The sequence below is a fragment of the Brachycentrus maculatus genome, unplaced genomic scaffold (assembly GCF_059751285.1).
Source record: "Brachycentrus maculatus isolate JH-2025_06_01 unplaced genomic scaffold, ASM5975128v1 h1tg000134l, whole genome shotgun sequence".
Taxonomy (NCBI): Eukaryota; Metazoa; Arthropoda; class Insecta; order Trichoptera; family Brachycentridae; genus Brachycentrus; species Brachycentrus maculatus.
In genome coordinates, this window is record NW_028280887.1 from 1,672,414 (window position 1) to 1,698,953 (window position 26,540).

Genomic DNA, 26,540 nt, shown 5'->3' on the forward strand with positions numbered 1-26,540 from the left:
CACTATTTTACAGTCTAAAGTCTTCTATCGATTTGTCTATGGAGATTCGTGTCGATTTTGAAAAAAAATATCTATAAAATCTTCGGCAAACAAGATTCAAAATTTATTTTAAATAGACACATAATTTTAATTAAAAATATTTAAGTTGGAATAAAGACAGTCGATTTATGTCATTTTAAAACTCTCCAGACTAATTCACGTAACATTAGATTAATAAATAAAATAAAGACTAGTAAATACATTGACAAATGTGAGAATATCGTTCATATGTTAAATAAAATTTGTCAATAATAATATTACAACAAGATTTAATTTGCTATCAATTTTTTTGTGTTAAACCGTGTGTGTGTGTGTGTGTGTGTGCACACATATACATACATCGCTCATTTAATGCAACAATGGCGTAATTACACTTTTACAAATACATATTACAGGAGATGCCATTCAGACGTTGTAGCAACAGAAATGGCGTCATTTTTCTATATATCGCTCATTTAATGCAACAATGGCGTAATTACACTTTTACAAATACATATTACAGGAGATGCCATTCAGACGTTGTAGCAACAGAAATGGCGTCATTTTTCTCAATTCTACAATGACACCCGCGTCATCTCGCAGCATTTCACCACAAAATCAATTCTGTCCATGTTTTTCTCGACGTAAAAATAGTCTTTCCGGACATTTTGTCATACATATTTAACTTGTTTTTTAAAGTATAATTACATCATTGCACCAAATGAGCGATGTATATACATATATATATATATATATATATATATATATATATATATATATATATATATATATATATCCATCTACCTACTAAAGTAAACATGCAGTTGGTCCATAAATATAAGGAAATAATTTCAATCAACGTTACAGTATTACAGCAATCTATAAACCAATTTAACACGGTTCATATACAAGATAAATTTATATCATCATTAACATCCAAAAAAAACAAATAATAAATATCTTCACAAAATTCTTTAGGAAGCGTTGTTCACACTCGGTAACATTTTTTAAAATAATTTTTTATGCATCTCCTCATACATACCTGCTGATTATTCCGACTCCAAACCTGACCAAGTAATTTGAAATACTCGGATCATACCAAAATTTAAACATAATAATAAAAAAAATCATATTTAAAAATATGAAAGATGGAATGTTTATCAAAAAGTTAAAAACTGATAATTTAAAATTGATCAGAGAAATTTCAAATAGTCTGTATAATTTTTTTCGAAAAGCCTAGTATTGGGGCCTTGGGAATGGTTAAAATTACAAATCGCAAATTATCATTGATGTAATCAGCAGACTTTGACTGTATGAAAGTGTTTGGTAAGTATTTACACGCTAACTTATGAAATACTCAATGAAAGAGAAGATTGCGGAAGTCGGAACAGACTTACAAAAATACAGTGTAAAATTTGAACGGAATTCCTCCGCGCCTATCAACACCCGTGTGAGTAGGTAACAAAATTTGGTGTACTTAATTTGCTTAAGCTCCTATGATTGTGTCGAGAATATTTTAATGCCTAAATCGTGTGCATCGTTTGCGTACAATTAAACTTTAAAGATTTATTTAAAGATCAGTTGGTTGGTTCGCAATATCCGCAGGAGTGGACGTGGAATTCCGCAGGAACCCGCTCGGCGTTACGTCGGATGTCACGCAGACCCTTTCATCTGTCTTGGGGTATTCTGACAGATCGCAACACCTTGCTTTGCTGGAATAAGAAAAGATATCATGACGTGGCTGCTAGACAGTGAGTAAGAACTTGGTGATCAAAGGGACCAAAGTGTAGAATTTTTATTGGATTATTTATATTTGGCTTATACTAAACAATTAAATTATATAGTGCCGCTTTTGTGAAAAATCATTTGAAGGACACTGCACAATATACAGTTATATATACATATATACAATATACATTTTTCTCCATGATGCTGAAACATGGACCATAAAGCAGCAGAAAGGAGAAAAATTGACGCTTTCAAAATGTGGCATTGGAGGCGCATGCTCCGAATTCCACGGACAGCTAGACACACGACAAGTTGTATTGTATTGTACACATTGTATTATATTTTTAAACTTTAAAAACGTTCTCCTGAAAAATCAAGTTTTTTTATTTATGACGCTCTTGAAAGGAGTGAGCGATATGAGAAGTGGATGGGGCCAGTACCTCATACTGCAGGTCGGTGTCCATGAGGCCGCGCACGGCCACCAGCTGGTACTGGCGCGCGCGCAGGGCGGGCGGCGCGCGGCGCAGGGCTCGCAGCGCCGCGCCCGCGCGCAGCTGCCCCGCCCCGTGCGAGGGGTCCAGCACCAGCAGGCGCACGCCGCCCCCCCGCCGCGGGCTGCCGCGCACCACCTCGCACCCTATTATGGTCCGCGAGTGACCTGGGGAGATCAAATTTTTATTTAAAATATAATATGCAATTGGTTGGACTAAGGATGGCGCACGAGGGAACCACACGAGAAATCATCTTACCCGCTTGAATTTATGGACAAGATTGTTTTTATTTAAAGATTTGGAAGTTGATTTGTAGAAATCTATTTTAATTTATAAACAAATAACGTGGTAATATTTTTCTTTGTAAATTAGTGGGTGTATAATAATAAAATAAACAATACGTTGCTTTGTAATTAAAGAAACGACAATAAAAGTTTTTATTATTATTTTTTTTTTATGGATTAATTTTAAATCAAACGCAGATTTTTTGAGTCTACTAAGTTTCATCTTATTAACAAAAACACATAAAAAATTATATTGTGACAATTGTTTCACCTTGTTAGGGCATTATCAAACGAATGTGAAGATCAAATGGACTACGGTCCTTATGTAGCCATACAATTCTAAGTGACAGTTTTAACCGTAGTCCACACCTTACCTTACACTCAAGTGTGGATATAGGACACGGTGTGAGATGGAGAATCATAATAATGGATTGTTCTAGATACCTTGATGTTGGAGGTAAAGTGGTGGTTTGAAGTCTCCCGGATTCTCCTGGAAGTAGTTGAGAACCCAAGAAAACAAAGCCGGATGTCCTCCATCCTCTCCCGTTGGCCGGTGGAAATCAATCAGCTGACATCTGGAACACCGTCACAATGAATGTGAATGAGCAGGGAAATAAAATAATTTATTTGCGGATTTAACATTTTCCCGCCAATTGTGTGTGATTATTTCCGTCCCAATATGTATATTTTAATGCACTTACAAAGTTTTTTTTCAATACTGCCTGTTTGCACTTTCACTCCATTTGTATTTTTTTCAGACACTTATCAAATGTAAAATGAAGGTTTTAAAGTGTTTGTTTTTATTTAGCGACGGAATATATCGCTCACTCCTTTCAAGAACGTCATAAATCAAAATACTTGATTTTTCAGGAGAACGTTTTTGAAGTTTAAAAATAAAATACAATGTTTTAAAAATATATATCAAGCCACTTATTGAACTTTTTACTGTGCAACAGATCTTTTTAGATAAAACCTGAAGGTTTTTTCTCCATTTGAAAAATATTTAGTATATTCAAAAAAATAATTATACAATACCCTTTTCTTAAAAATGCAAAAACAACACTTTCTGCCCTGCAGCGGGTAAATATTAGGTTGGAAATATGCCGCCTTTGCTGGGATATAGTACATTTTCTAGGTATTCCTAAAACATGCACAACTGAAAATTGACGATTTTTGATTTATGACGTTCTTGAAAGGAGTGAGCGATATGTCTTTACCTTATTCTCAGAGATGACAAAACGGTCACAACCTCGCAAGCCCCAATCCACTTCCTGGTATTGTAAAGCTTTGAACCCAACTGCTCTGCACCCTGAAACAATACGCAATCAATTATGGTGGCCTCACTTTCATTACATACTAAAAACAATATAATTTTCAGCCAAAGATGAAGTCTATGAAATAGACACGGTCCAATTAAATAATAACTTTATATTCAATACTTATACTTCAAAATTTCACTGCTCGATGGCAAAATATACTTACGAAATACCAATTAATGAGTTATGTGCTACGATACTAGGTGGAAAACCTTACAAACGGCATTGGCTAGTCATGGGTTACTATGCTAGGTGGAAAACCCTTGAATCAGTTTTAAAAGTAGTAATTTAAAAAAAATAATAACCCGCAAAGCCTCTGCTTTTAAAGGTTTGTCTGCAGGCAGGATAGTAAGGATAGGGAAGGTAAATGTGAAAAATACATCCCTAAAAACCAGACCGATTGAAAAGAAATCTTTCTCTAATTTGTGTTGCAATCGGCGGGAATCGAACCCGCGATGCCAGTTTCGCAGTCGAGCGTCTACCCAACACGCCACGGCGCCATTCAAACGTCTCTTAGTTTAAACATACAATAAAAATAGAAAAAATATTACTTAATACCTCGCAATAATGTATTATTCATTACATATTAGAAATTTAAAGAAACCTTTCAAAATCAGTTCAAGGGTTGGGCAGTCATATTGTAGTAATATCATTGCCTAGGTGACATTGCCTACAGAGGCGTGAATTCTATATAGGCAGAAACGCAGTGCCTACCCTGGATTACTCCGGTCCTACAAAGAAACACGACCAGTGCCTACCGAGCCTTATCCTGACCCAACCCTACTGCCTACCTTGATAGAATAACCTACAACCCGAGGACAAGGAGAGCTGGCCCCAACAGTCTACAAAGAGGACAAGTTGAGATGGAGCCAGGAAGAAGGAGAATGATTGTGGCTGCATACCTGGGTGTCGAAGCCCAGCTTCCAGGCGTGTTCCACCATCAGCTGCAGCCTGGAGATGGAAGGAACAGCCGTCCTTGGCTGCTGTGGCGGCGTCTTCCCGGCCCCGATGGTCACCCACGCGCCGTTGTAAACCACTTCGTTGTAGGCCGTGTTTTCTACCAGCGACGATATCAACATTTGCATATTTCTGAAATAAACCTCTCCTTAATGACACATCCTAAAAAATTACCATTTTTGAAAAATATTTGGAAGAGTCTAAACAACATTGAAGAGCATATTACGACAATATTCAAGCCCAAGAAATTATCCCTATCTAGATCAGTGGTTCTTAACCTGGGTTCGATCGAACCCGGGGGTTCAGTGAGTCAGTCTCCCGGGTTCGGCGGAGGTCAAAACACACACCCGACTTCCTGTGTGATATTATGAAAAATGAAATGACTTACGATATATTTATTTATCCAATAGATCTAGTATATTATTTGAAAGGAATATATCAATCCAGCAATAAAAATAATGCAATAGCTTAAACGCTAAAATAATGCACATACTCCACATTGCAATTTATTTTTTTACTAGGATGGGACTTCAAATAAGTCATGACAAATGTACTAGATCTATTGTCATAATGTATCGTCATTGCGAAATGTGCATTATTTTGTTTTGGTTTTTGTGTAAACCATGTTATAATGGTTTTGTTCATTTTGTGCACTTATGTATAAATATATATATATATAATATATATATATATATATATAAAAATATATATTATTATATGTATAAAGATATACCTGTTTTGAATTTGAAAAAATCATATTTTTTATTTTTATTATCATTTATTTATCGGTATTTTACAATAGAAAATATATTGTCTCGAAGACTCTTGCCAGATATACTCCTTAGGGCCTTTGTGCACTACCCGTAATTCTACCATCCGGCAGTCCGGTTTTGAAAAATGAAAGCAACTCGACAGTTTAGCGTGATCAAATTTACGCACCGATATGCAACGTGTTCACGCACCGATCAAGAGCACCAATCCGAAGAAAGATGGACAAAAGCACAAGCCAATCCAAGCCATCATCGTTTTAAAACGCTAACTGACGTGCCGGACGGTAAAATACTGTGTAATTCCGTGTAGCGCACAATCGCCCTTAGTCTTTATTTACGATATTTTTATTATTAAATATTTATAATTATTAATTTTATTTGTTAACGAAAATAGGACTTGACTTGGCAGAAATATTTTTTCCCTGGATTGACTGACAAATATTTTTTTTTTTTAAATTAAGCATAGTAAATTTTTTCTAATGGATTAGAAAAAGTGTTACCTGAATCCGCAGCCCCAACCGCGGTCTCCGTAAGTGCTGGCATAGTGGTCCACCGCAGAGCATAAGTGGGTTCTTAAAATGGATGGGTTCTGGGCATTCAACGCCTGGATTCTAGCGAGAATACCTAGAACGAAACGGACACATTTATAGTTAATGCTATAAGCAACATATTTTCTTGAATAAAAATAAAATACACTAGTACACATGAGTTATATGTATCATAATTACCCATGTTTTGTTTCATGGATTTTCTTGTGAGTGTCCTTACGATGTCATAAAAGTTGTTTTAAGAAAAATATTGTGGGTAAAACAGACAAATAATCTGAAGTGTGGTTTTAGTGTTAAAATACAACCACAGATGGCAGCACAAGTGCCATTTTTGAAATAAATGTCACTGGGTTTTAGTTATAAGCGTGGCTGTTCATGTACACCCATACCTCTTTGATAAAAGTTTTTTTATAGATACATATGAGTTTTAGATATTATTTACCTTGCTTATTATGTCCGCCTCCGTAGTGTAATGGTCAGCATGCTCGCCTACCGTTCTGGAGGTCCCGGGTTCGATTCCCAGGGGGGTTTAATAAATATAAGTGATTTTTTCACTCTAATATTTATTCAATATTACACTGGACTGGTACCTGAAGTGGAGGGCTGATCACCTTTCCTTCATGGGTAATGGATCGAGATAACACTGCGTTTATATGAAGCAGTGCCCTATGCACCATTGGGGTGCGGTAAGAGATTTATTATTATTATTATTATTATGGACAAGGTTTATATATCAATTAGTGCATTTTTGTTTCTTCTAGCTAAAAAACATGTTTTATTTTAATCTGTGTTTGGAACATGAGGGATAATCTAGAGTGGGCCATCCAGAATTTATTCCTTGTTGGGAGAAAACCAGGTAAAACTCCTCGGGAGAAGCTGGACTGGTGACTGTCGTCAATAGGCTTCAATCAATAAGCTACGTTTCACTAGAAGAGGGTTCGACATTTTGTGTCCTAGCTTGGTTTATGGTACCAATGTTCTTCACTATTTATATCATTTTTTTTGGAAAGTTTTGTTTGGATGACCATGTACAGTCATACTCCTAGACAGGTTAAGTGGCTAATATGATGCAGTGCTCTATGCATCATTGGGTGCAGACAAATGTGATCGTTTCGATTGAGTTTCTTAATTTGATGACCTTCCTAGTTGAATTTAGGTACCATTTTTAAGTGTGTACCGACCTGGTGGTGGTTGTAGCGCTACGTGCAGCGCAGTCAAGGGATAACTGGAGAAGAGTCATTGCTTCCACAAGGGTCGCAACGCTCAGTAATGAGGACTAAGACGGAGAAGAAGAAGACCAACCTTTGGTGCAGCTAGTTGAATCGTCAACGCCGTCACTCTCCGCCCTCTTGAGTCCGATTCTCCTCTCGTAATAGTCCCGCACGGAGAGCTCTCCGGTGTACACGGCCCGGCGCAGACCGCGCGCCGCCTGCTGCCCGTAGTTGCCCTGCTCATCCATCCCGTACTGCGCCTGAAAGCACATCTTACTACTGATCAAGTATTCTTGTGATTTCTAAATGATTGTGTCTGATCGAAGGTGCAGCATAATAATAGGGTGTTTTCTCTGTTGTCTTTCTGTTTTGGGCTGTTTTTTTTTTCCATCTTGTTATCTTGATCGTTAAGGTGATCAGACCTCCACTTCAGTTACCAATCCAGGGTAATATTGAATAAATATGGCAGTGAAAAAATCACTTTATTTATTAGACCCCCCTCTGGGAATCGAACCCGGGACCTCCAGAACGGTAGCCGAGCGTGCTGACCATTACACTACGGAGGCGGACAGGATAAAACAGCATTTCATTATAAATGTACTAAAAAAATAACTAACCCTGAGCATCTCGAATTCCCTTTGTTCCCGATGCCTTTGGACTTCCCTCTGTTGGTCACTGAGGGCTCCGGAGTTGTTGGCCGGCTCATTTCCTCCGCGCTCAAAGTGCTCTTCAATATGCTTTGTCTAAAAGTATACAGTGTTGACATCAGAGAAAAATAGAATGATTTAGCAAACAAATGTGTTTTTAGTTTTTTTTTTTCTAAAGATCAATCTCACTCTCACTGTTTCTAACAATGCAGTTGGAATGCTATATAGAAAGGTGTATTGAGATGGTTTGGGCATGTGTATGTGTAGTTGAAAATAAAAACAGAGGAAGACCGAGGAAAACTTGTAATCAAGTATTTAAAATACTTGATTACAAGTTTTGGTGTTTGGGCGTGGTCAGGTCAGGAATCGGGATGAATGGCTGGTACGTATGATGAATACATTAATGTGGAACATGCGAAGATTGTTTGCAAAGACAGATTGGTGTGGCATTGTATACCCTCTGCCTGCCCCTGCTGGGAAGCGGCATGGTGGTAAGATAGTTAGTTAAGATTTAAGACTTTCAACTGTATTAAATATGTGATACCATAAATTGAGAAATATAAAAAAAGATAGATGAAGTTCTTGCTTATCTAGCCTGCTTCGTCTATTATTGGGCATAATGGCAATACTGACTCGCAGTGGTACCACCAAGATAATGACAATTAAAAAAAACTTAACAGGCTTAATAAAGGGGGAGTGGAGTTTAATTTTAGAGAGCTAGATAGGCTCTGCTAAAGCTAGTTCTATTTGTATTTTGTATGGAAATAAAACCAATATATTGAGTTGAACTAAAACATCCATAGAACTCGCAGTCCAGTCATGTGTGTGTTACCATGTCTTGCTGCGTGGTGCAGTTGGGCAGGGTCTGGCAGCACACGGGACACACGAGCGCGCTGGGAGACGGGCTGGACTCTACCAGCATGTTCTCGGCCGACTGCAGGTAGGACGCGTTCTCCGTTACCCCCGACGCACCGTCCTGAATCAACAATGGTAAAATTAGCCAATCAGTCGTATGCAAAGCTAAGGTGAGTTTAACACGGTTATTATCATTCATCGTTCACTTTGTGTAATGCCACTTAAAAACACTACTTAATGACTACGGGTTTTCGAATAACCATTGCATCATCAGGTCAAATGTAGAGAGAGAGAAAACCCTTATTCGCACCCAAATGGTGCATAGGGCACTGCGTCATATAAATGCAGTGTTACCTTGATCGTTACACATGAAAGAAAGGTGATCAGCCCTCCGCTTCAGGTACCAGACCAGGGTAATATCAAATAAATATTACAGTGAAAAAATCACTTGTATTTATTTGACCCCCCCTAGAATCGAACCCGGGACCTCCAGAACGGTAGCCGAGCGTGCTGACCATTACACTACGGAGGCGGACGTCAAATGTAGACTAAAGTGAAATTGTTACTTTATATTTGAAGCACTAACTTTGTGATTTTCCATTTTATAATAATCAGTCTTGATAAAGAAGCGGTTAGCTTCGAATCCGGTAGACATTATAATTAAGTTATAATAAAATATTTATAGTGATTTCAAAACAAAGTAATATTTTAATTATGAAATTGTTACGGTCTCTTAGCATATAGGTCTCTTATAGCATGGCTATCCGAAGTGAGTTTAGCTATAATTTGGCTATTTTCAAGGTGGGGGAAAATTGGATTTAACACAATCAATATTTAAAAGAATTTTTAAGAGATAATCAGGAGTCGGAACAATAAGGGGGCTTGCATGTGGAGATGTAAGAGGCGAAGATTGTTTGCAAAGGCAGATTGGTGTGGAATTTTTTCCTCTCTGCCTACCCCTGCGCTTAAGCAGCGTGATTTTTTTTCAGGAGATTTATTTATTTATTTGTTTATTTTTTTTTAGAAGTTTGACACAACATTAACATAAATACAAAACAATACGTTACAATAATGAATAACAAATAAAACACGTAATTGTAACATTCCAATTACAAAATTTCACAAATCGCTCAAGAATGTCGCGCAAGAACGTCATAAATCAAAAATCGTCAATTTTCAGTTGTGCATGTTTTCGGAATGCCCAGAAAATGTACTATATCTCAGCAAAAGAGGCAAATTTTTAACTTAATATTTACCCGCTACAGGGCAGAAAGTGTTGTTTTTGCATTTTGAAGAAAAGGTATTGTTTCATTATTTTTTTAAATATACTAAATATTTTTCAAATGGAGAAAAAACCTTCATGTTTTACCTTAAAAGATCTATTGTACAGTAAAAAGTTCAGTAAATGGCTTGATATTTATTTTTAATATATTATATTATATTTAAAATCAAGTTTTTTGATTTATGACGTTCTTGAAAGGAGTGAGCGAAATGTTGAATGAGTTAAAAGTAAACAGAATGAATAAAATAAAGCAAAAGTTAAGAAGATTACTAGGCAGACTTAATTTAGAGCTTAAGTAAAAATAATATTAAAAATAAGTGCTGTAAGGCAACAGCAAAAAAAAAACCAGTAAACAGATAAAACAGAAAACATACGCAAAAGATACGTAGCTATTCATATATTAATGCGTAGTATCAATATATTGATACGTAGCATTAATACACAAATGTGATGATAAGTTAGTTTTTATTTGTATATAAAATTATTGATATTTTGGATTTTTGTAAAAACAATATTTTTCATTCATTCAAACCCTTATCCGCACCCCAATGGTGCATCGGACACTGCATTATATAAACGCAGTGTTATCTTAATCGTTAACACAAGAAGGAAAGGTGATCAGCCCTCCGCTTCAGGTACCAGTCCAGGGTAGTATTGAATAAATATTAGAGTGAAAAAATCACTTATATTTATTTGACCCCCCCCTGGAATTGAACCCGGGACCTCCAGAACGGTAGCCGAGCATGCTGACCATTACACTACGGAAGCGAACAATATTATTATGCATTATTAATTATAAAAGTGAATGTGCTTGGTAATACATAGAAGCAAAGGAGGACCGAGGACCGATATAAATAACTCCTAAGTTGGAGCAAATCCACTATAAAACTAACTGCTCTTTACAGTGATAGTAAAGATTTAACAATTTATTAGAATTTTTGGATATTTACTAAAAAAATACGAATTACCCTTTAAATTATCTAAAATTATTATTATTGTTGTGTGGTTACTAGGCAGTTCCAGGAGAACTACTCTAGGAGACTAATCTAGTTTGCCGCTTGCCAGACTATGCGGGTATATACACGATTGTTGTCCTCAATGCTGTGTCACCAACATACCCACATTCCTTACAAATATTGGATTTGCAAACAAAATTTTACACACACTCAAAATACAGAGAACATCTTATGACCTTCTGCGGGCTCAGGATGTCCCGATGTTCTATGTTGACGTGCAGTTCCAGGTCCGTCCCCCCCGTGAAGGTCCTCTCGCACAGTGGGCAGTGCAGGCCGTGCGGCGCGGGGCCGCTCTCCGCGGCGGCGGCGGCCACGGCCGTGGAGGCGCCCGTGGTGCTACCCGTGGTGGAGTCGTTGCCCTGGTTGCCCGAGTCTAGGGAGGGCGAGGTCAGGTCGAAGTGGGCGCGGTTCATGTGCTCCTCCAGCCGCTGGGCGCAGTCCGAAGTGTATTCGCACATCAAGCACTGGAAATTAATAACGCTTCGTAATTTCTCTTCTCTTTACCTTCGTCCGAATCTAATGGTGCACTGGGCACTGCATTGGAATAATTCAATTTTAACCAATTGGTTACCAAAATCCAATATATTGGCTTTTGGCACTATAGCAAGAAATCGATGTTAACGTAGAAAAAGACATCATAGGGATTCTTTCAAGGTTGCTAAATTTTTTAATTCATTCTATGTTATTTTTTTCTTCCATAATTTACACATCAATATTCAAAACTAAATGATCATTTATATCTTACAATTAGTCGTAATATTACAAAAAGTGAAGTTACAAAAATGCTTTGAGAAAAACAAAGTCAAACATCAAACCAATTTTGTTTCCAAGTAAGTTGCGTAAAGCTGTGATACTCTTCAAAAATATCCATTTTTACGTGTCAGGGTAAATCAATAAATTGCAACAAATTGAATAACAATATTAATATTGCTAACTAAAAAATAAAAATGCTTTATTACTCACACCCCTATTCTATTATTTTCAAAATCGAATGTTGTTAATTAAGAAATTGTTTGATTTGTAGTATTATGCACCCAGCAAGGATTTTACACACGTTTTATGAAGGTCTTTGCTTAATAAAATCTTACTCAACTCAACTGTAGATGGTGACGAGAACTAGCATACGTAATAAGGTGTCAATTGAAGGATGTGGTTGTCGATTATGGGTAGAACGGTGAATGTTATATTATTATTATCATTATTATTATTATATATTTTTTTGACATCTCATCAAAGATGAAGAAGAATATGGAAGTCTGGGCATTTACGGGGCTGACGACCGTCATCGGCTGGTTTAAGTGGCCACTTTACACACGTGTAACATTCACCAATTCTACCCATTATTGACAACCACACTACTCAAATTCTTGGAAGTTCTATATATATGAACCAATTTAGAAAATTTGTTCTTGAATCACTAGAACTTCACTAGAGACATCTATTGGTGAGATGTAAATTGGTTCATATATATAGAACTTCCAAGAATTTGAGTAGTGTGGTTGTCAATAATGGGTAGAATTGGTGAATGTTACACGTGTGTAAAGTGGCCACTTAAACCAGCCGATGACGGTCGTCAGCCCCGTAAATGTCCAGACTTCCATATTCTTCTTCATCTTTGATGAGATGTCAAAAAATAATATGAAAATAACTCCTGTAATTGGAGATAATCCAGATTTTGTGAACAAGTATTTGGACACACTCAAAATGTTGTGAATGTTATACATACGTGTCTAAAGTGATTTCTTTAAACCAGTCTATTACAGTAAATAACCAGACTTAGAGATGAAGAATAATATGGAATGTTTTGAATATTGAAAGCATTAACTTTGTGGATCATATTGATATATTATTATGAGAAATAAAAAGACTTTGTTTTTTTGATCCACTCATATTTTTACTAACAACCAACTAGTTTCGGCAACAACCTGTCGCCCTCTTCAGGGTTTAGATTAGTCAAACCCTGAAGAGGGCAACAGGTTGTTGCCGAAACTAGTTGGTTGTTAATAAAAATATGAGTGGATCAAAAAAACAAAGTCTTTTTATTTCTCAAAATAATATAATAATATGGAAGTCTGGAAGAACTTGAGATATTTATTGTAACTGCAGACAGTTGGTAGAATTCCATATTGATTTGTTGGGTAATTTTGGATAATAACCCAACAGAACTTGAGATGTCAAAAATGCATATATAAATTTATTTCAGATTCAAATCCAGCAGAATGATCTGATCCACTATCTACTCTCAATATCAACACAGTCTCCATCTAGGCGAGTCAACAAGATTAAAATGAAGTCGGAGTGAAGACCCGGATCGGTTGAGGAATCGCAGTGGCGAATTGGCGTTTACCTGGATTATTGGCGGACTGGGGGTCCGTGGTTTGACCTTCTTGGGCGTGTTGGTCTTCAGCTTCAGGGCCAACTGGGATCTCAACGGTGAACCTTGACCAGCACTGGACAGAGACAGCTGAAAAATCAAACGCAATTACTGAAGATTAATTTATGGTAAATTAAATAATAATAAGGGAAATGCATTATAGAAAAAGACGAACATCCTGAGTTAACACACTGTTCACGGGAAATGCTTAAAAACGTCTTTTACATACTGTTGGTAGCAGGAGATGCTTATAAGAGTTCTATTTGCTTACTTTTGGTAGTGCGTGAGAGATGCCAAAAAACATTGTACAGATGGGAATTAAGCGGTTACATGTTTTTAGTATACTGAGGGTCGGGCAGCAGACTGTCTGAGTATAATTAGGGTCGGGGTTGATGAAAAACCGCCCTACCTTTATCCAGTTTTTCAAAGCTTTTCACTCTAAAACACTCTAATAATCTAAAGGATTATATCGTCAGATATGTGATGATTAGATTTACCTTGCTACCGGCGGGAGAAAGTTCATAGTCACTGCTGGAGTTGTTGCCGGAATTGTTTTTGTGATCTAAAAACGTAAACAGAAATCGGATAAATTCATTAAAAGAAATTGAATAGTGTTGTTTGTACAGTGGTGACGTGATTGTTCTTACAAGAAGTCCTTTAAAAAAAAAATCTTTTAATAAAGGAATACCTACAGAGATTCTATTTCAGAGGCACATCTGCAGGTATAGGTAAGAATAGGAAAGGTAGATATGAAAATATACAAACCTCCAGACCAATGAAAAATCAATATTATACTTGAATTTATTTACAGTACCATATTTTATGTTACAGAAGGAATTATGTATTATTTTTAGCATATATTGTTATGGGAAAATGCATTTCACATAATGAACTTGCTCCTGTACGAATTAAGTACATTATAAAAGGCATCACTGCAGTTAAAAATGATTTTAAAATTCAACAGGCGCCGTGGTGTAGTTGAGTAGAAGCTCGACTGCGAAACTGGCATAGTGGGTTCGATTTCTGCCAATTTCAAAATAAATTTAAGAAAGATTTATTTTCAATTGGTCTGGGTGCTTGTGATGTATTTTTCACATTTATCTTCATTATCGTTACTATCCTACCCGCAGACAAGCTTCTAAAAATAGAGGCTTTGCGGATTATTCCTTTAAAATAAAAAAAATATAAAAACAGCGTAATCTCCTAGAACAGTGGTTCACAAACTTAATTCATCTATCACCCACTTTGAAAATCAATTATTTTTCACTTTACTACATCCCCCATTTTTTAAATCTTTAGTACATCTCAAAAACCACAATGACATTCATTACTTTAATTCTAAACGACACTTTTTTACTAGTGGAAGCAATTAAAACGCAACTTTATAATAATAAGGGCATCTTTTATTCAAATTAAAAGAAACATAATCAATTTTAATTTTAAAAAATGTTGTGTAGTAGGTAGGTTTTAAATTCAGTGAATTTAAAAAAATTAAAGCACATGAAATCACAATTCAGCCATAGCCCCCCAAACCACTTCGACACCCCCCACTTTCTTCTGGGCCCTTACCGCCTCCTCTAGGCCACCAGCGCCCACTTTGAGAAAGACTGTACTTGAATCTGCCAATTTCAACTACTCGTAGCCAATGGGAGAGTGACAAAACCAACAAATGAAACTCCATTGATTGACTATTTATCGTAGTATTACGACAGGATAAAAGAGAAAGTTTCTTACCGTGTCTGCTGACCCCGTTATGCGTACTCGACGTCACACTCTCGATGGAATTCTGCCTACTGGTCGACTTGTTCTTGCATTTGGTTTTGGACAGACTGCTCTCGCACCTCCTGGTGCTCCGGGAGTCCGCCGCGCCTCCGTTGTGTATGCTCTCCCGGCTGCCCTTTTTGGAGGTGCTCGGCTCCCTGCCGACGCTGGGCGGCTTCCTGGCCTGGCCGGCGCTGCGCAGCCCGTTGCCGTAGTGCGCGTGGCCGTTGCTGTTGGGCGTGTGCCAGCCGTTCTGCGCCGACGTCGGAGTGGCACTGTTGGTCGTGTGGGACTCCGATATCGTGTCCGAGTCCTCGTCAAACCTGCAATCAAACATTGTACGGATTTATACGAGTTTCTTAACCATTCTGTGAGCGGGAGGACAGAACGAAGATGAAGCCCTTCACTTCAGGTCCTGGGTGATAAAGTGAAAAATCTTTTATATTTATTTTGACCCTCTCAGTGTCCTACGAACCGTCGGGTATAGATATGAGATAGAAATTTTTCCATGGAATGCAAATAACAAATTGTTTTTAGTTTTTGACATTGTATTTTAAAATATCAATCAGATCAATCAGAACCTAAAATCTGGTGGTGTCAAAAGTCTGCGTAATCGGAGGGCATGTATGACTAGATGTATGGATATGAAGGAAGCGAGGAGTGTATGTCTCCGCCTACCCGTGCGTAAAGTGACGTGTTAGTTTACAATTTTTATAAAACCCTTAACTGCACCCAATGGTGCATAGAGCACTGCATCGTAGTGACGCAGTGTTATCTTGATCGTTAGTTGCATGAAGGCATGGTGATCAGCCCTGCGCTTCTTGTACCAATCTTTGTATTTTGTATCTCATATCCTTGTATCTTGTGCCAAATAAATATGAGAGTGAAAAACTCCCATATTTATTTTCACCCTCCCCCCCCCCTGAGAATTGAACCCGGAACCTCCAGAGCAGTAGCCGAGCATGCTGACCATTACACTACGGAGGCGGACAGAAAATTATAGTAATTTTAAACATAATTTGGAGTAAATCTACTCACGAGTAGGTGTGGGCTATAAAACTTATAAAGTTAAAGCCTAAGTAGGGCTATGATAAGTGGTGTTGCATAAGCCGTAGCTAGAATTCAGAGTCAGTTTTAGTCACTTTCACAGAGGTAGTTAGGTAATTCAAATATGGCAAAGCGAACCAGGAAAAATAAAATAGCAGTAACGGTTAGGGCACTCGTGGTTGTATAGCCGTACTCGCGATAGCTTCTGTAACTCGGACAATCAAATAAAACAAACATTATAAATCAAAATTGTACATTACACACACGTACATAATTTATAGATTTGTTTTTAACTTTTTTATAAGCTTTATAGGGCGATACGAAATGATTTACGAGTTGCTGTGATATAGTAAAAGCTTATCTTATCGCTATGTAAATACCTGCTGTGTTTATAATCAATATTTAACACTATCGGGATGGTTTCAGTATGATTATGTTATAATTTATTTATAAAAAAAAACACACAAACAATGTGTAAACATATTTTTTTCAGAGATTAAGGTCATAAGAGACTGTATTATAATTTTATTTCTGTATGGCTAATTTTGTCCACCCCCGTAGTGTAATGGTCAGCTCGCTCGGCTACCGTTCTGGAGGTCTCGGGTTCGATTCCCAAGGGGAATAAAATAAATATAAGTTATTTTTTCACTGCAATACTTATTCAATATTATCCTGGACTGGTACCTGAAGCGGAGGGCTGATCACCTTTCCTTCATGTGTAAACGATCAAGATAACACTGCGTTTATATAACGCAGTGCCCTATGCACCGTTGGGGTGTGGATAAGGGTTTTATTTTTATTTATTTTATATGGCTAATCAACAATTTTTAAAACAGGTAGATGATACAGTTTATTTGAGTAATACGTTTTCTGTAATTAAATAATAAAATGGTGTTTTTCAACTTTCTTACTGTCTACCTCTATCTATCGTTTTTAAAGGGATTTTATTGAAATAAACTATGAATGCGGGATTAAGAGGTCAATATACAAGTAGATACGATCGAGTAAAGATACCGTCCTCCCAATCTGCATAACCATTGGTAGGTAAAATTTTTAAGAAGAATACAAGTTTTATATGTGAACAAGTGTATTTGTTCAAAAAAGATACAAAGCTGAACAGAACTCAAAAAACTTCAGGCCTCTTTTGCTGTATCCGTCAACCTTGGGTCACATAAGCTTTCGATAGTCTGTATCCCACATGTCGGAATATGGTCGTCGAATGTATTATAGCAAAATTAATAAAATTAACTCTTACCACTCTGTAGGCCAGACATTCTGGCCCGTATGATTCTAGTAGGCAGCTTCGTGGGCCAGAATGTCTGGCCCGGCGCAGGTATAACTTTAATCACTGATTTCTCTATCACCCAAGTATATTCTACCAAAAAATACTTCAGATAAAAACAGTTGTTCTTTACAACATTTTGAGTGTGTCCAAATTCTTGTTCACAAAATCTGGATTATCTCCAATTACAGGAGTTATTTTCATATTATTTTTTGACATCTCATCAAAGATGAAGAAGAATATGGAAGTCTGGGCATTTACGGGGCTGACGACCGTCATCGGCTGGTTTAAGTGGCCACTTTACACACGTGTAACATTCACCAATTCTACCCATTATTGACAACCACACTACTCAAATTCTTGGAAGTTCTATATATATGAACCAATTTAGAAACCTTGTTCTTGAATCACTAGAACTTCACTAGAGACATCTATTGGTGAGATGTAAAGAAGTTTTTTTTGTTGTTCTTAATTAACATGGTCATACGAATTGCCAGACAGTGTCCGAAAATTAGGGAACCAAAATATTTATTTTAATGGTAGAAAAACGTCGCATTTTTTTGATCAGAGTAGCTGATCAGTTATGAGAAAAAATGGTTAGAGTGGAAAGGGTTAAGAAAAAGTAAAAAAAAAAAAAAAAAAACAGACAAAATACATCAAATATGCAGCGCAATTCAAACGATGAATGCATGAATGGTGATAGAGAAACGATCGATGCCATCTATTTTTGTATGAAATGAATTCGGGGTAGAATAAATAAACGACGAATACGGGAAAACGATTATTCGAGGAACAATAGATAGAGGTTTCACTGTAGTTGTTATATTTTTCATATAAGAAAAAGCATTTCTTAACACGTTGTCGGCGGGACACGGCATTTGCCGTTTTTCGCGGACTGTCGGTCAACTGCGGGACACGGCAAATGCCGTTTTTGTCGACTGTCGGTTATCGGCGGGAAACGGCAATATACGGGTTTGTTATCAGCGTGAAATAAAACGCGTTGAAGGGTAATCTGCTACCTGGGTGCTAGGTGATAGTCTGTTGACGTTATTTGAGATGTCTTGTCCAGATTGGCTAGTGTGTCGCTTGTAAGGCATCCCCAGAAATCTAGAGTTTTTATGCTATCTCAATCTCAAGTTTAGTTTGAGCTATTTCACGTATTGGACTATTTTTCATACCGCTCGCACTGTTTTGTTTACTGTTTGGTATGTTATTATTTGAATATATTAGCATTGTATAGGGAATGATACCTCGGAGGGGAAGACTATTTTTTATAGTTTACAATGCTTCTAAAATTGTGAAATACGGAATACTCAATTAAAAATTATCATTATAATTTATATTTGATGATCAAATGTCATATATGATTTCTTTGAAAATTTCAATCGAAAATATTATTTGGTTTAGAAATTGTGTCAATTTTAAGAAAGCGATATATTTTTGCGCTAATTGCGAAAAACACCCGCTATAGGCTAGAGTCTATTGTTCGAAGCGCCCAACTACAATGTGTTAAAGTTTACTTTGTTTGTGTACATATCTTTTAGACATATAGTGACTCTCTTTATACCTCAGGTTGGGACGCATTGCTCCAAGGTATCCCGTGAATCCCGATTAATTGACAGTGCTACTCACGCTGGGCTCTGATCATCGATGAAGACCATCAGCTCGGCCTCGGGAGTCAGGAAGTCGAGGTGCGCCTGGTTGACGTGGATGAGCATCTCGTCCGAGGACAGGTCGGTGAGGTCGCAGAAGGGGCAGGTGGCCTGGCCCTCCACGTGGTACATGAGCGTGTGAGCGCGCATCTCCTCGTCCGAGAAGCCCTCCAGCCCGCATATCTCGCACGTGTAGGAGAACGTCGGCGTGTTGGCGGCCATGGCAACGCTTATTCAGACCTCCACACAGTTTAGACTTTGTAATTTTATTTTATTTACTATCATAATTTCTGAAAAAACAAATTGTAATCACAAACAAACTATATTATTTTTTGTTTCGGCATTCACTTTGTGGTAAGACGTGATTGAATTATATTAAAACGTTTGTTATAATTTATATTTGAAGCAATAAGTTCGTGATTTTCCATTATATAATTAAAAAATAACTTTGTTTTAAAACCACGATAAATATTTTATTATAACTTAATTATAATGTGTACTTGCTTCTTTTTCAAGAATTAATCAGTCTTGAAAAAGAAACATTTAGCTTTAAAACCGGTAGACATTATAATTAAGGTATAATAAAATATGTAAAGTGATTTTAAAACAAAGTTATAAAATCACTATACATATTTTATTTATCTTTTAATTATAAAACTTTTGTTTTTGGCGTGTTTTTTTTTAGAATTTTAATGTCTTCAATTTTTTTATATATGCAGGAAGGTTATCGAAGTATTTGGTTCCCAAATATTTTGAGTTCTGTTGGAAATTTTTTTTATTGTAAAATTCATTTTGGTATCTCAAAGTATTTTTCTCCGTCTTTTTGCGGATAATTTAAAAATAGTAGATTAAGGAATTATAAGTTCCAAAAAAACAGATTTATTTATTAAAAAATGCAATTTTGGCATGGAGCTAGTGGAATGAAAACCAATACAATCCTTGGAGTGGATAGGGTTAATGCTTTTGAACGAGCAGTGTTCGGGGACCGAACTGAGCTTGCCTGTCGCCACTTGAAACTTTTTATTGGAAATTCTTCGAAAAATGATAAAATTTTATTTTATTATCATTGTGAAAACTTGTTTATTTTTTTTTAAATATTAGGTTAAGTTTACTTTACTTTTTTTTATTGCTTCTTTTTTGTTTTTTTTTGAACTAGAAAACTTTTATATTTCTATTTTTATCATTTTTATTTTATTATTATAGTGTGAGTTGTTTTATTTTTCTTTTAAATATTAGATTAAGTTTTTTTTACATTTTTTATCGCTTCTGTTTCGTTTGTTTGAACTGGACAACTATTGAAAAAATGTAAATTCTTAAATAAATAAATAAATACAATAACCTGATGTTTTTAGATCTATTTTTGTGCAAAAAAACCCGAAAGTAATTTTTGTTGTCAATACATTTAACAAAATGCTATTTTAAAATTAACGTATAAATATGAATATAAGGTAAGTATATAAGTCTACAGTTACATCATTAAAATAATAACAAATTCGATTTAGAATTAAGCTCTACGAATTCGATAATAATTTGAAAATTATACGAAAATGGAGGGGTACTTTGATATTTATTTATAATTTGGTTATGAAATAAAGTGAATATAAATGTATTGAAGAGTTACGTAGAATGGTAATACTATTGTACGATTTATAAAGAAATTGAGCAATGATTTGTAGAAAATCCAAAATAGAATAAAAGTATGTAATAAAAGTTAGGTTATAACGCGAAATCGATAAAACTTCCGCAATTACACTTGCATCTTCGAAGTAAAATACGTCATACGCCAAGTTTATGTACTTAGTTATCTATGAAAGATAATAGAATAAATAAAAATACTCCAAGAAGCGTTCATTTTATGTAATATACTTACAAAATCAGCTGTCAAATCGTACAAATTAATCTGGAACGCCTGTTCGCTCTTAGGCAATAATACGCTATTATATATTTTTGCACTATTTCACTAAAATTATCATGGCACTTGGTGAACTAATTTAACAATTAAAGGTCTCCGGATTTCCTTACATTTTGGTAGTTGCGAAAGCTCTCTCGCGACCCGAAAACATTGTATATCGACTCAGGAAGGAAGCGAACATTTTGTTTGACCAGCTGACCTCGTATTAATGGCGCCTTCCGTAACAAACCAAAGACGAATCTTGCGCCGTTTTCCACTATCCTCAAATTTCTCTATGGAAAGTAGTTTCATTCAAGCGACCGAAAATAGGAGAATCAATACCTGAGAAAGCTTATGTTATTTTTCACGATTTCTTACGAAAATGGCACAGTAACCCATGCTATAATAATGAAATATAGCGAATATAAGATTAAAAATACGTTATTAATTAAAGTTTTACTTGGTTAATACCACAATTTTCTAGTATGGTAAATACCTACCTTTTTATTCACGGGTAAAACAAAATATAAAATGGAGAGATATTACCACACTTTGACCTGACCATTTTCAAATATTCGAAATACTTGATCATGCCAAGTTTTCCTCGTTCTTCCTCAGCATCTATTACCAACAACATTAGCCGCATAATTTTGTTTTATTGTTCTTAATTCATTCATACGATTCACACATGCCCAAATTATTTCAACAAGTCTTTCTTAATTTTATCGATAATGCTTATCTTAGCCTTGCATTTTTCTCGTATCACCATTCGAACATATTTCATCCATCGTTTTGACGTACAATTGTCTGAGAGATCGCGAAAAATTATTTAAGGCTCAACTCGCTAACATCCAATTCAGAAAGCGACCGGCTTCGTAAGGGGCCAAATGTGTCTCCGCGTATAATTTTTTTTTGTAAAAATATTGGAGTTTGATTTTTTTATGAAAAATATTTAAATATATTTTTAACTCCTTATCTTTCATTAACTACTTTCTTTTCAAAACCATATATTTATTTCAAAGTAAAACTTATTTTTTAATACAAAAACGGTGTTTCAAGCAACAAAAAAAACAATGACGTTAAATGATGCATGGGTTTAAAGAAAATTGGGTTGTGGTTTTATCGTATATTAAGCCTTAATGACTTGATTACGTTTAAGGAAAAATTCAAAAACTAACTAACTAATTAACCATCACGCCGCTTCCCCGCAGGGGTAGGCAGAGAGAATAGAGCGCCACACCACTCGGTCCTTGCAAACATTCTTCGCCTCTTCCACGTTCATGCATCTCATACATACCCGCCGATTGTTACGACTCCTAACCTGACCACTTTCAAGTATTTGGCATACCTGATCGTGCCATATTTTTCTCGGTCTTCCTCTGCTTCTTTTCCCACTAACTTTTGCCTCATAAATTTGTTTTACCGTGCTTTCCTCACTCATTCGTTCCACATGTCCAAACCATCTTAACACACCTTTTTTTAATTTTATCTAATTTATCTAATTAATGCTTATCTCAGCTTTGCATTCCTTCCTTATTTCACTATTCGCACATCTATCATACATCGTTTTGTCGCACATTCTTCTGAGAGATCGCATTTCGACTGCATTCAGTCTACTTTCATCCTTCTTTTGCCAACTCCATGTTTCACTTCCATACATTAGAGTTGGAACCAGGACTCCGTTGTGCACTGCCAGTTTAGCTTCCGCTGGAAAAATTCATTTACCAGGTAAGTCCGTTAAAATAGGAGTTTAATAAGTTTACATATAAGTACGTAATAAAGATAAATTTTAATTAAAATTTATGAAGACCTCACGTTTGGTAATTACCATAAGCCAGGTTTTTAATTGCTTAAAATAATTATACCATTATTCAAGTATAAATTTTTCCGAGTTTTAATATTTTTTTCCATAATGGATTCTTTTGTTCTTTACGAAAATTAATACTAGAAATTAGTTCATAAATACGATAATAACTATGAAAAAAACAATTATAAGTTTATTACACTCTGCCAATTATCCCTAAAAAAGCGATACATTTTTATTATACAAAGTAAGGAATAAAAATTAAATACATGTTTTTATGTTTGTTGATATAAAAGAGAAAACAACTTTTCGTATGTATATCTGCGCATTATCCTATGCTGAAAATATGCACGGTTTTTCATGTTTTTTTTCAACGAAGTCGATTTTTCAACCCTTAAGCCGCTTGAGCACTACACGGAATTTTACCGTCCGGCAGTCCGGTTTTAAAAAATAAAAGCGACGACAGTTCAGCGTAGTCGAATTTACGCGCAACGATCGAGCACACCGATCCGAAGAAAGAAAGACAAAAGCACAAGCCAATCCAAACCAATAATCCGTTTTATATGCTAAAAGAAGTGCCGGACGGTAGAATTCCGTGTAGTGCACAAACGCCCTTACATTCAGAACGGAAAGCATTCCTTTCGCACAGAACGGACCACAAAGTTCACTGGGTGTGAATTAGATACCCACATCCGATTTCGGCGCCTGACGACTCCTTTGCTGTGCGCATACAGAAAATCTTATTCGTCAAGCATTATGTACATACATATATTCCTTTGCTATCCAAAATACTACTGGAAAAGTTTTATCTTAGTAAATATCGTATTGTCCGCCTCCGTAGGTCAGCACGCTCGGCTACCGTTCTGGAGGTCCCGGGTTCGATTCCCAGGAGGGGGGGGTGAAAATAAACATTAGTGATTTTACACTCTATATTGTCCTGGACTGGTCTTTAAAGTGCAGGAGTGATCGAGGGGCTGATCACCATTCCTTCATGTGTTAACGATCAAGATAACATTGCGTTTATACGATGCAGTGCCCTATGCACCATCGGGTGCGGATAAGGGTAAGAAGAAGATTTCTTTAATGAGATGTCAAAATGAATAATAGCTCCCAATTGTAGAAACCAAAATCTGTGAAAAAAGGCCCAAAATGTTGTCAAAAAAAACATTGATTTTGATACATGGATTAAGAGCGAGGGTAATTTACTATAGACTATGACGATTTTAACTGGATTAGAGTAGAATTCAGAGGGTAAGAGTAAATATATATATTTTTTGTAAGAAATATTCTCTAGAATGTAAAATTTTAAAGGCAAATGTGAATTTTCTCTTTTTGAAGTCCTGTGTCGCTCGAATCGCTGCCTGCATTTTAAATTCACTCTTGTAATTCTCCTCGTAGCTCTTTCAGGCTTTGTTTTGTCTCTTTGAAGGAACGAACAGACGAAGATGTGCTGGAACCATGCTCTCGTTTTTTTTTTGTTTTTTCTTGTTCCATCCCATCCTAGCAAATTCGAACGATTTATATATTAAAATAAAGACTTTGTTTTTGAAAATCAAAAGAAAAATGGATGACGTTTTAAATGGTGTTGTTATAAAGATTTTCATTTGTTAATGCCGTAATTTAACACGTTGACTTCGTCGGAATATTTCACGATTTCGGTCTTAAGGGGATACTAAGCAAGACAGAATTCATTCACCGGTCGAACGCCGTAGAGGTAACACTTTTTTCCACGCTCGAAGTTTTTAAATAGTGTATATTGAATATTTTCTTTAGAATAACTAACTAACCATCACGCCGCTTCACCGCAGGGGTAGGCAGAGAGAATAGAACGCCACACCACTCTGTTTTTGCAAACATTCCTCGCCTCTTCCACGTTCATGCATCTCCTCATACACACCCGCCGATTGTTTCGACTCCTAACCTGACCGCTTTCAAAATATTTTTATGTATTTTTTAATAGTCTTAATCTTTTAACAACTCTTTTCTTTTCAAAACCATATAATTCTTTCGAAGAAAAAGTTATTTTTTCAATGCAAAAACGGTGTTTAAAAAAAATGAATTACGTAAAATGTTACCTGGATTTAGAGGGAATTAAGTTGCGACTTGACGAATACTGGGCCTTAAGAGCTAATTTGATTCAATCATGTGATATATTTAAAAGCCTTGATAATTGGCAAAAAATATTAAAAATGCTAGTATAAATTAATGTTATGGGTCGTATTGGTGGTGATAAAAAAGAATAAATGCAAAATAAGATAAGAAGGTTTGAAATTGCTACTTCGAGTAAATTTGTGGAAATACAAAATTTTCAAAAAAATTAAAGAAGTCGTAGCGTTGTTTAGAATCAACGACAACAAGAAAATCCTAACGCTATAAAGGACATGATTACTTTGTTTTTTAAAAAAAAGTGATTCTCTCAACTTCCTGGTGAGTTGATATGCTTAAGAAGAGTTCTTTTGGAGAAAATTAATGAGGAAAATGCAAAAATATTCGCGAAAAAATAAGGCGACGCGAGAAAATGACGTCATTTTGTCCCAGTTTCACTTGTATAACCTATTCAGTCCCGAATTTTTTTGGTGAAAAAAGTGGCGATCATGTTTATTTACTGGTTTTGTTGTAATATGTAGCGTCGTTTTCGTGAGACATCACTTCAAACGCGCAATAATATAAACAGCAATTTTAACTACAACATTCTCTCCTGGATTTTCTCCACTCAGAAGTTATTTTGACTTGTAAACAGAGGTGAAGAAGAATATGAAAGTCTGTGTATTCACAGGGCTTATGATACACACGTGAAACATTCACCGTACCCAGACTTCCATATTCTTCTTTATGTATGTTGAGATGTTAAAACGTAAAAATAAATTAAAGTGGGAAAAATATACATTTGTGAACAAGTATTTGGACGCACTAAAAATGTTTTGAAATAAAAATAACTGTTCAAATTATAAGCTTCATAAAAATAAAAATATATTTTTTAGGCGATTCTCAGAATAAGAAAATAATACAGGGGTCGGATCTTTGCATACGAATAAAAGGATCTCTGCTAAATAAAATATTTTCTCAATCCTACATAGATAGATGGCTGTTGTGAACTCATATGTACTGTGTCATTATCAATCTATATAGAGGAGTTGCGAAAATTTGAGTAGTGTGTTGGTCAATCATGGGTAGAATGGTGAATGTTACACGTGTGTAAAGTGATCACTTAACCAAGCCTGTGACAGTCTTATGTATAAAATATAAAACCCTTATCCGCATCCCAATGATGCATAGGGCACTGCGTCATATAAACGCAGTGTTATCTTGATCGTTTACACATGAAGGAAAGGTGATCAGCCCTCAGCTTCAGGTACCCAGTCCAGGGTAATAATATTGAATAAATATTACAGTGAAAAAATTACTGATATTTATTTTACCCTCCCTTGGAATTGAACCCGGAACCTCTAGAACGGTAGCCGAGCGTGCTGACCATTACACTACGGGGGCGGAGACCGTCTTAAGCCCTGTAAATACCCTAACTTCCATATTCTTCTTAATCTATGTTAAGATGTCAAATAAAAAACGTTAAATACTTGAAATGTCATATAAAAATTATCATTCGTA

The 26,540-nt window shown here is 36.0% G+C and overlaps 1 protein-coding gene across 1 annotated transcript; it reads right to left on the reverse strand.

Moving 5' to 3' along the window:
- Nucleotides 1-837: 837 nt before the first annotated feature.
- LOC148309294 (zinc finger-containing ubiquitin peptidase 1-like) lies at nucleotides 838-21,330 on the reverse strand. The gene is made up of 15 exons (XM_088260398.1): nucleotides 21,110-21,330; nucleotides 19,220-19,529; nucleotides 15,232-15,581; nucleotides 13,995-14,059; nucleotides 13,471-13,587; nucleotides 11,300-11,587; nucleotides 8,803-8,946; nucleotides 7,941-8,066; nucleotides 7,415-7,583; nucleotides 6,065-6,188; nucleotides 4,740-4,926; nucleotides 3,739-3,830; nucleotides 2,966-3,096; nucleotides 2,187-2,404; nucleotides 838-1,730 (listed from the first exon to the last, which is right to left on the reverse strand). The coding sequence occupies exons 2-15, from the start codon at nucleotides 19,459-19,461 to the stop codon at nucleotides 1,686-1,688; spliced, it is 2,298 nt and encodes a 765-aa protein (XP_088116524.1). The 5' UTR covers nucleotides 19,462-19,529; nucleotides 21,110-21,330; the 3' UTR covers nucleotides 838-1,685.
- Between the last annotated feature and the right edge of the window lie 5,210 nt (nucleotides 21,331-26,540).

Coding starts and splice junctions, on each gene's coding strand:
- LOC148309294 (XM_088260398.1), bottom strand. CDS start 19,461: ATGGCCGCCAACACGCCGACGTTCTCCTACACGTGCGAGATATGCGGG. Junction 4,927..6,064: donor GGTTGGGGCTGCGGATTCAG/GTAACACTTTTT, acceptor GGTTTATTTCAG/AAATATGCAAATGTTGATAT. Junction 3,097..3,738: donor TTGTCATCTCTGAGAATAAG/GTAAAGACATAT, acceptor ACGGTGTTCCAG/ATGTCAGCTGATTGATTTCC.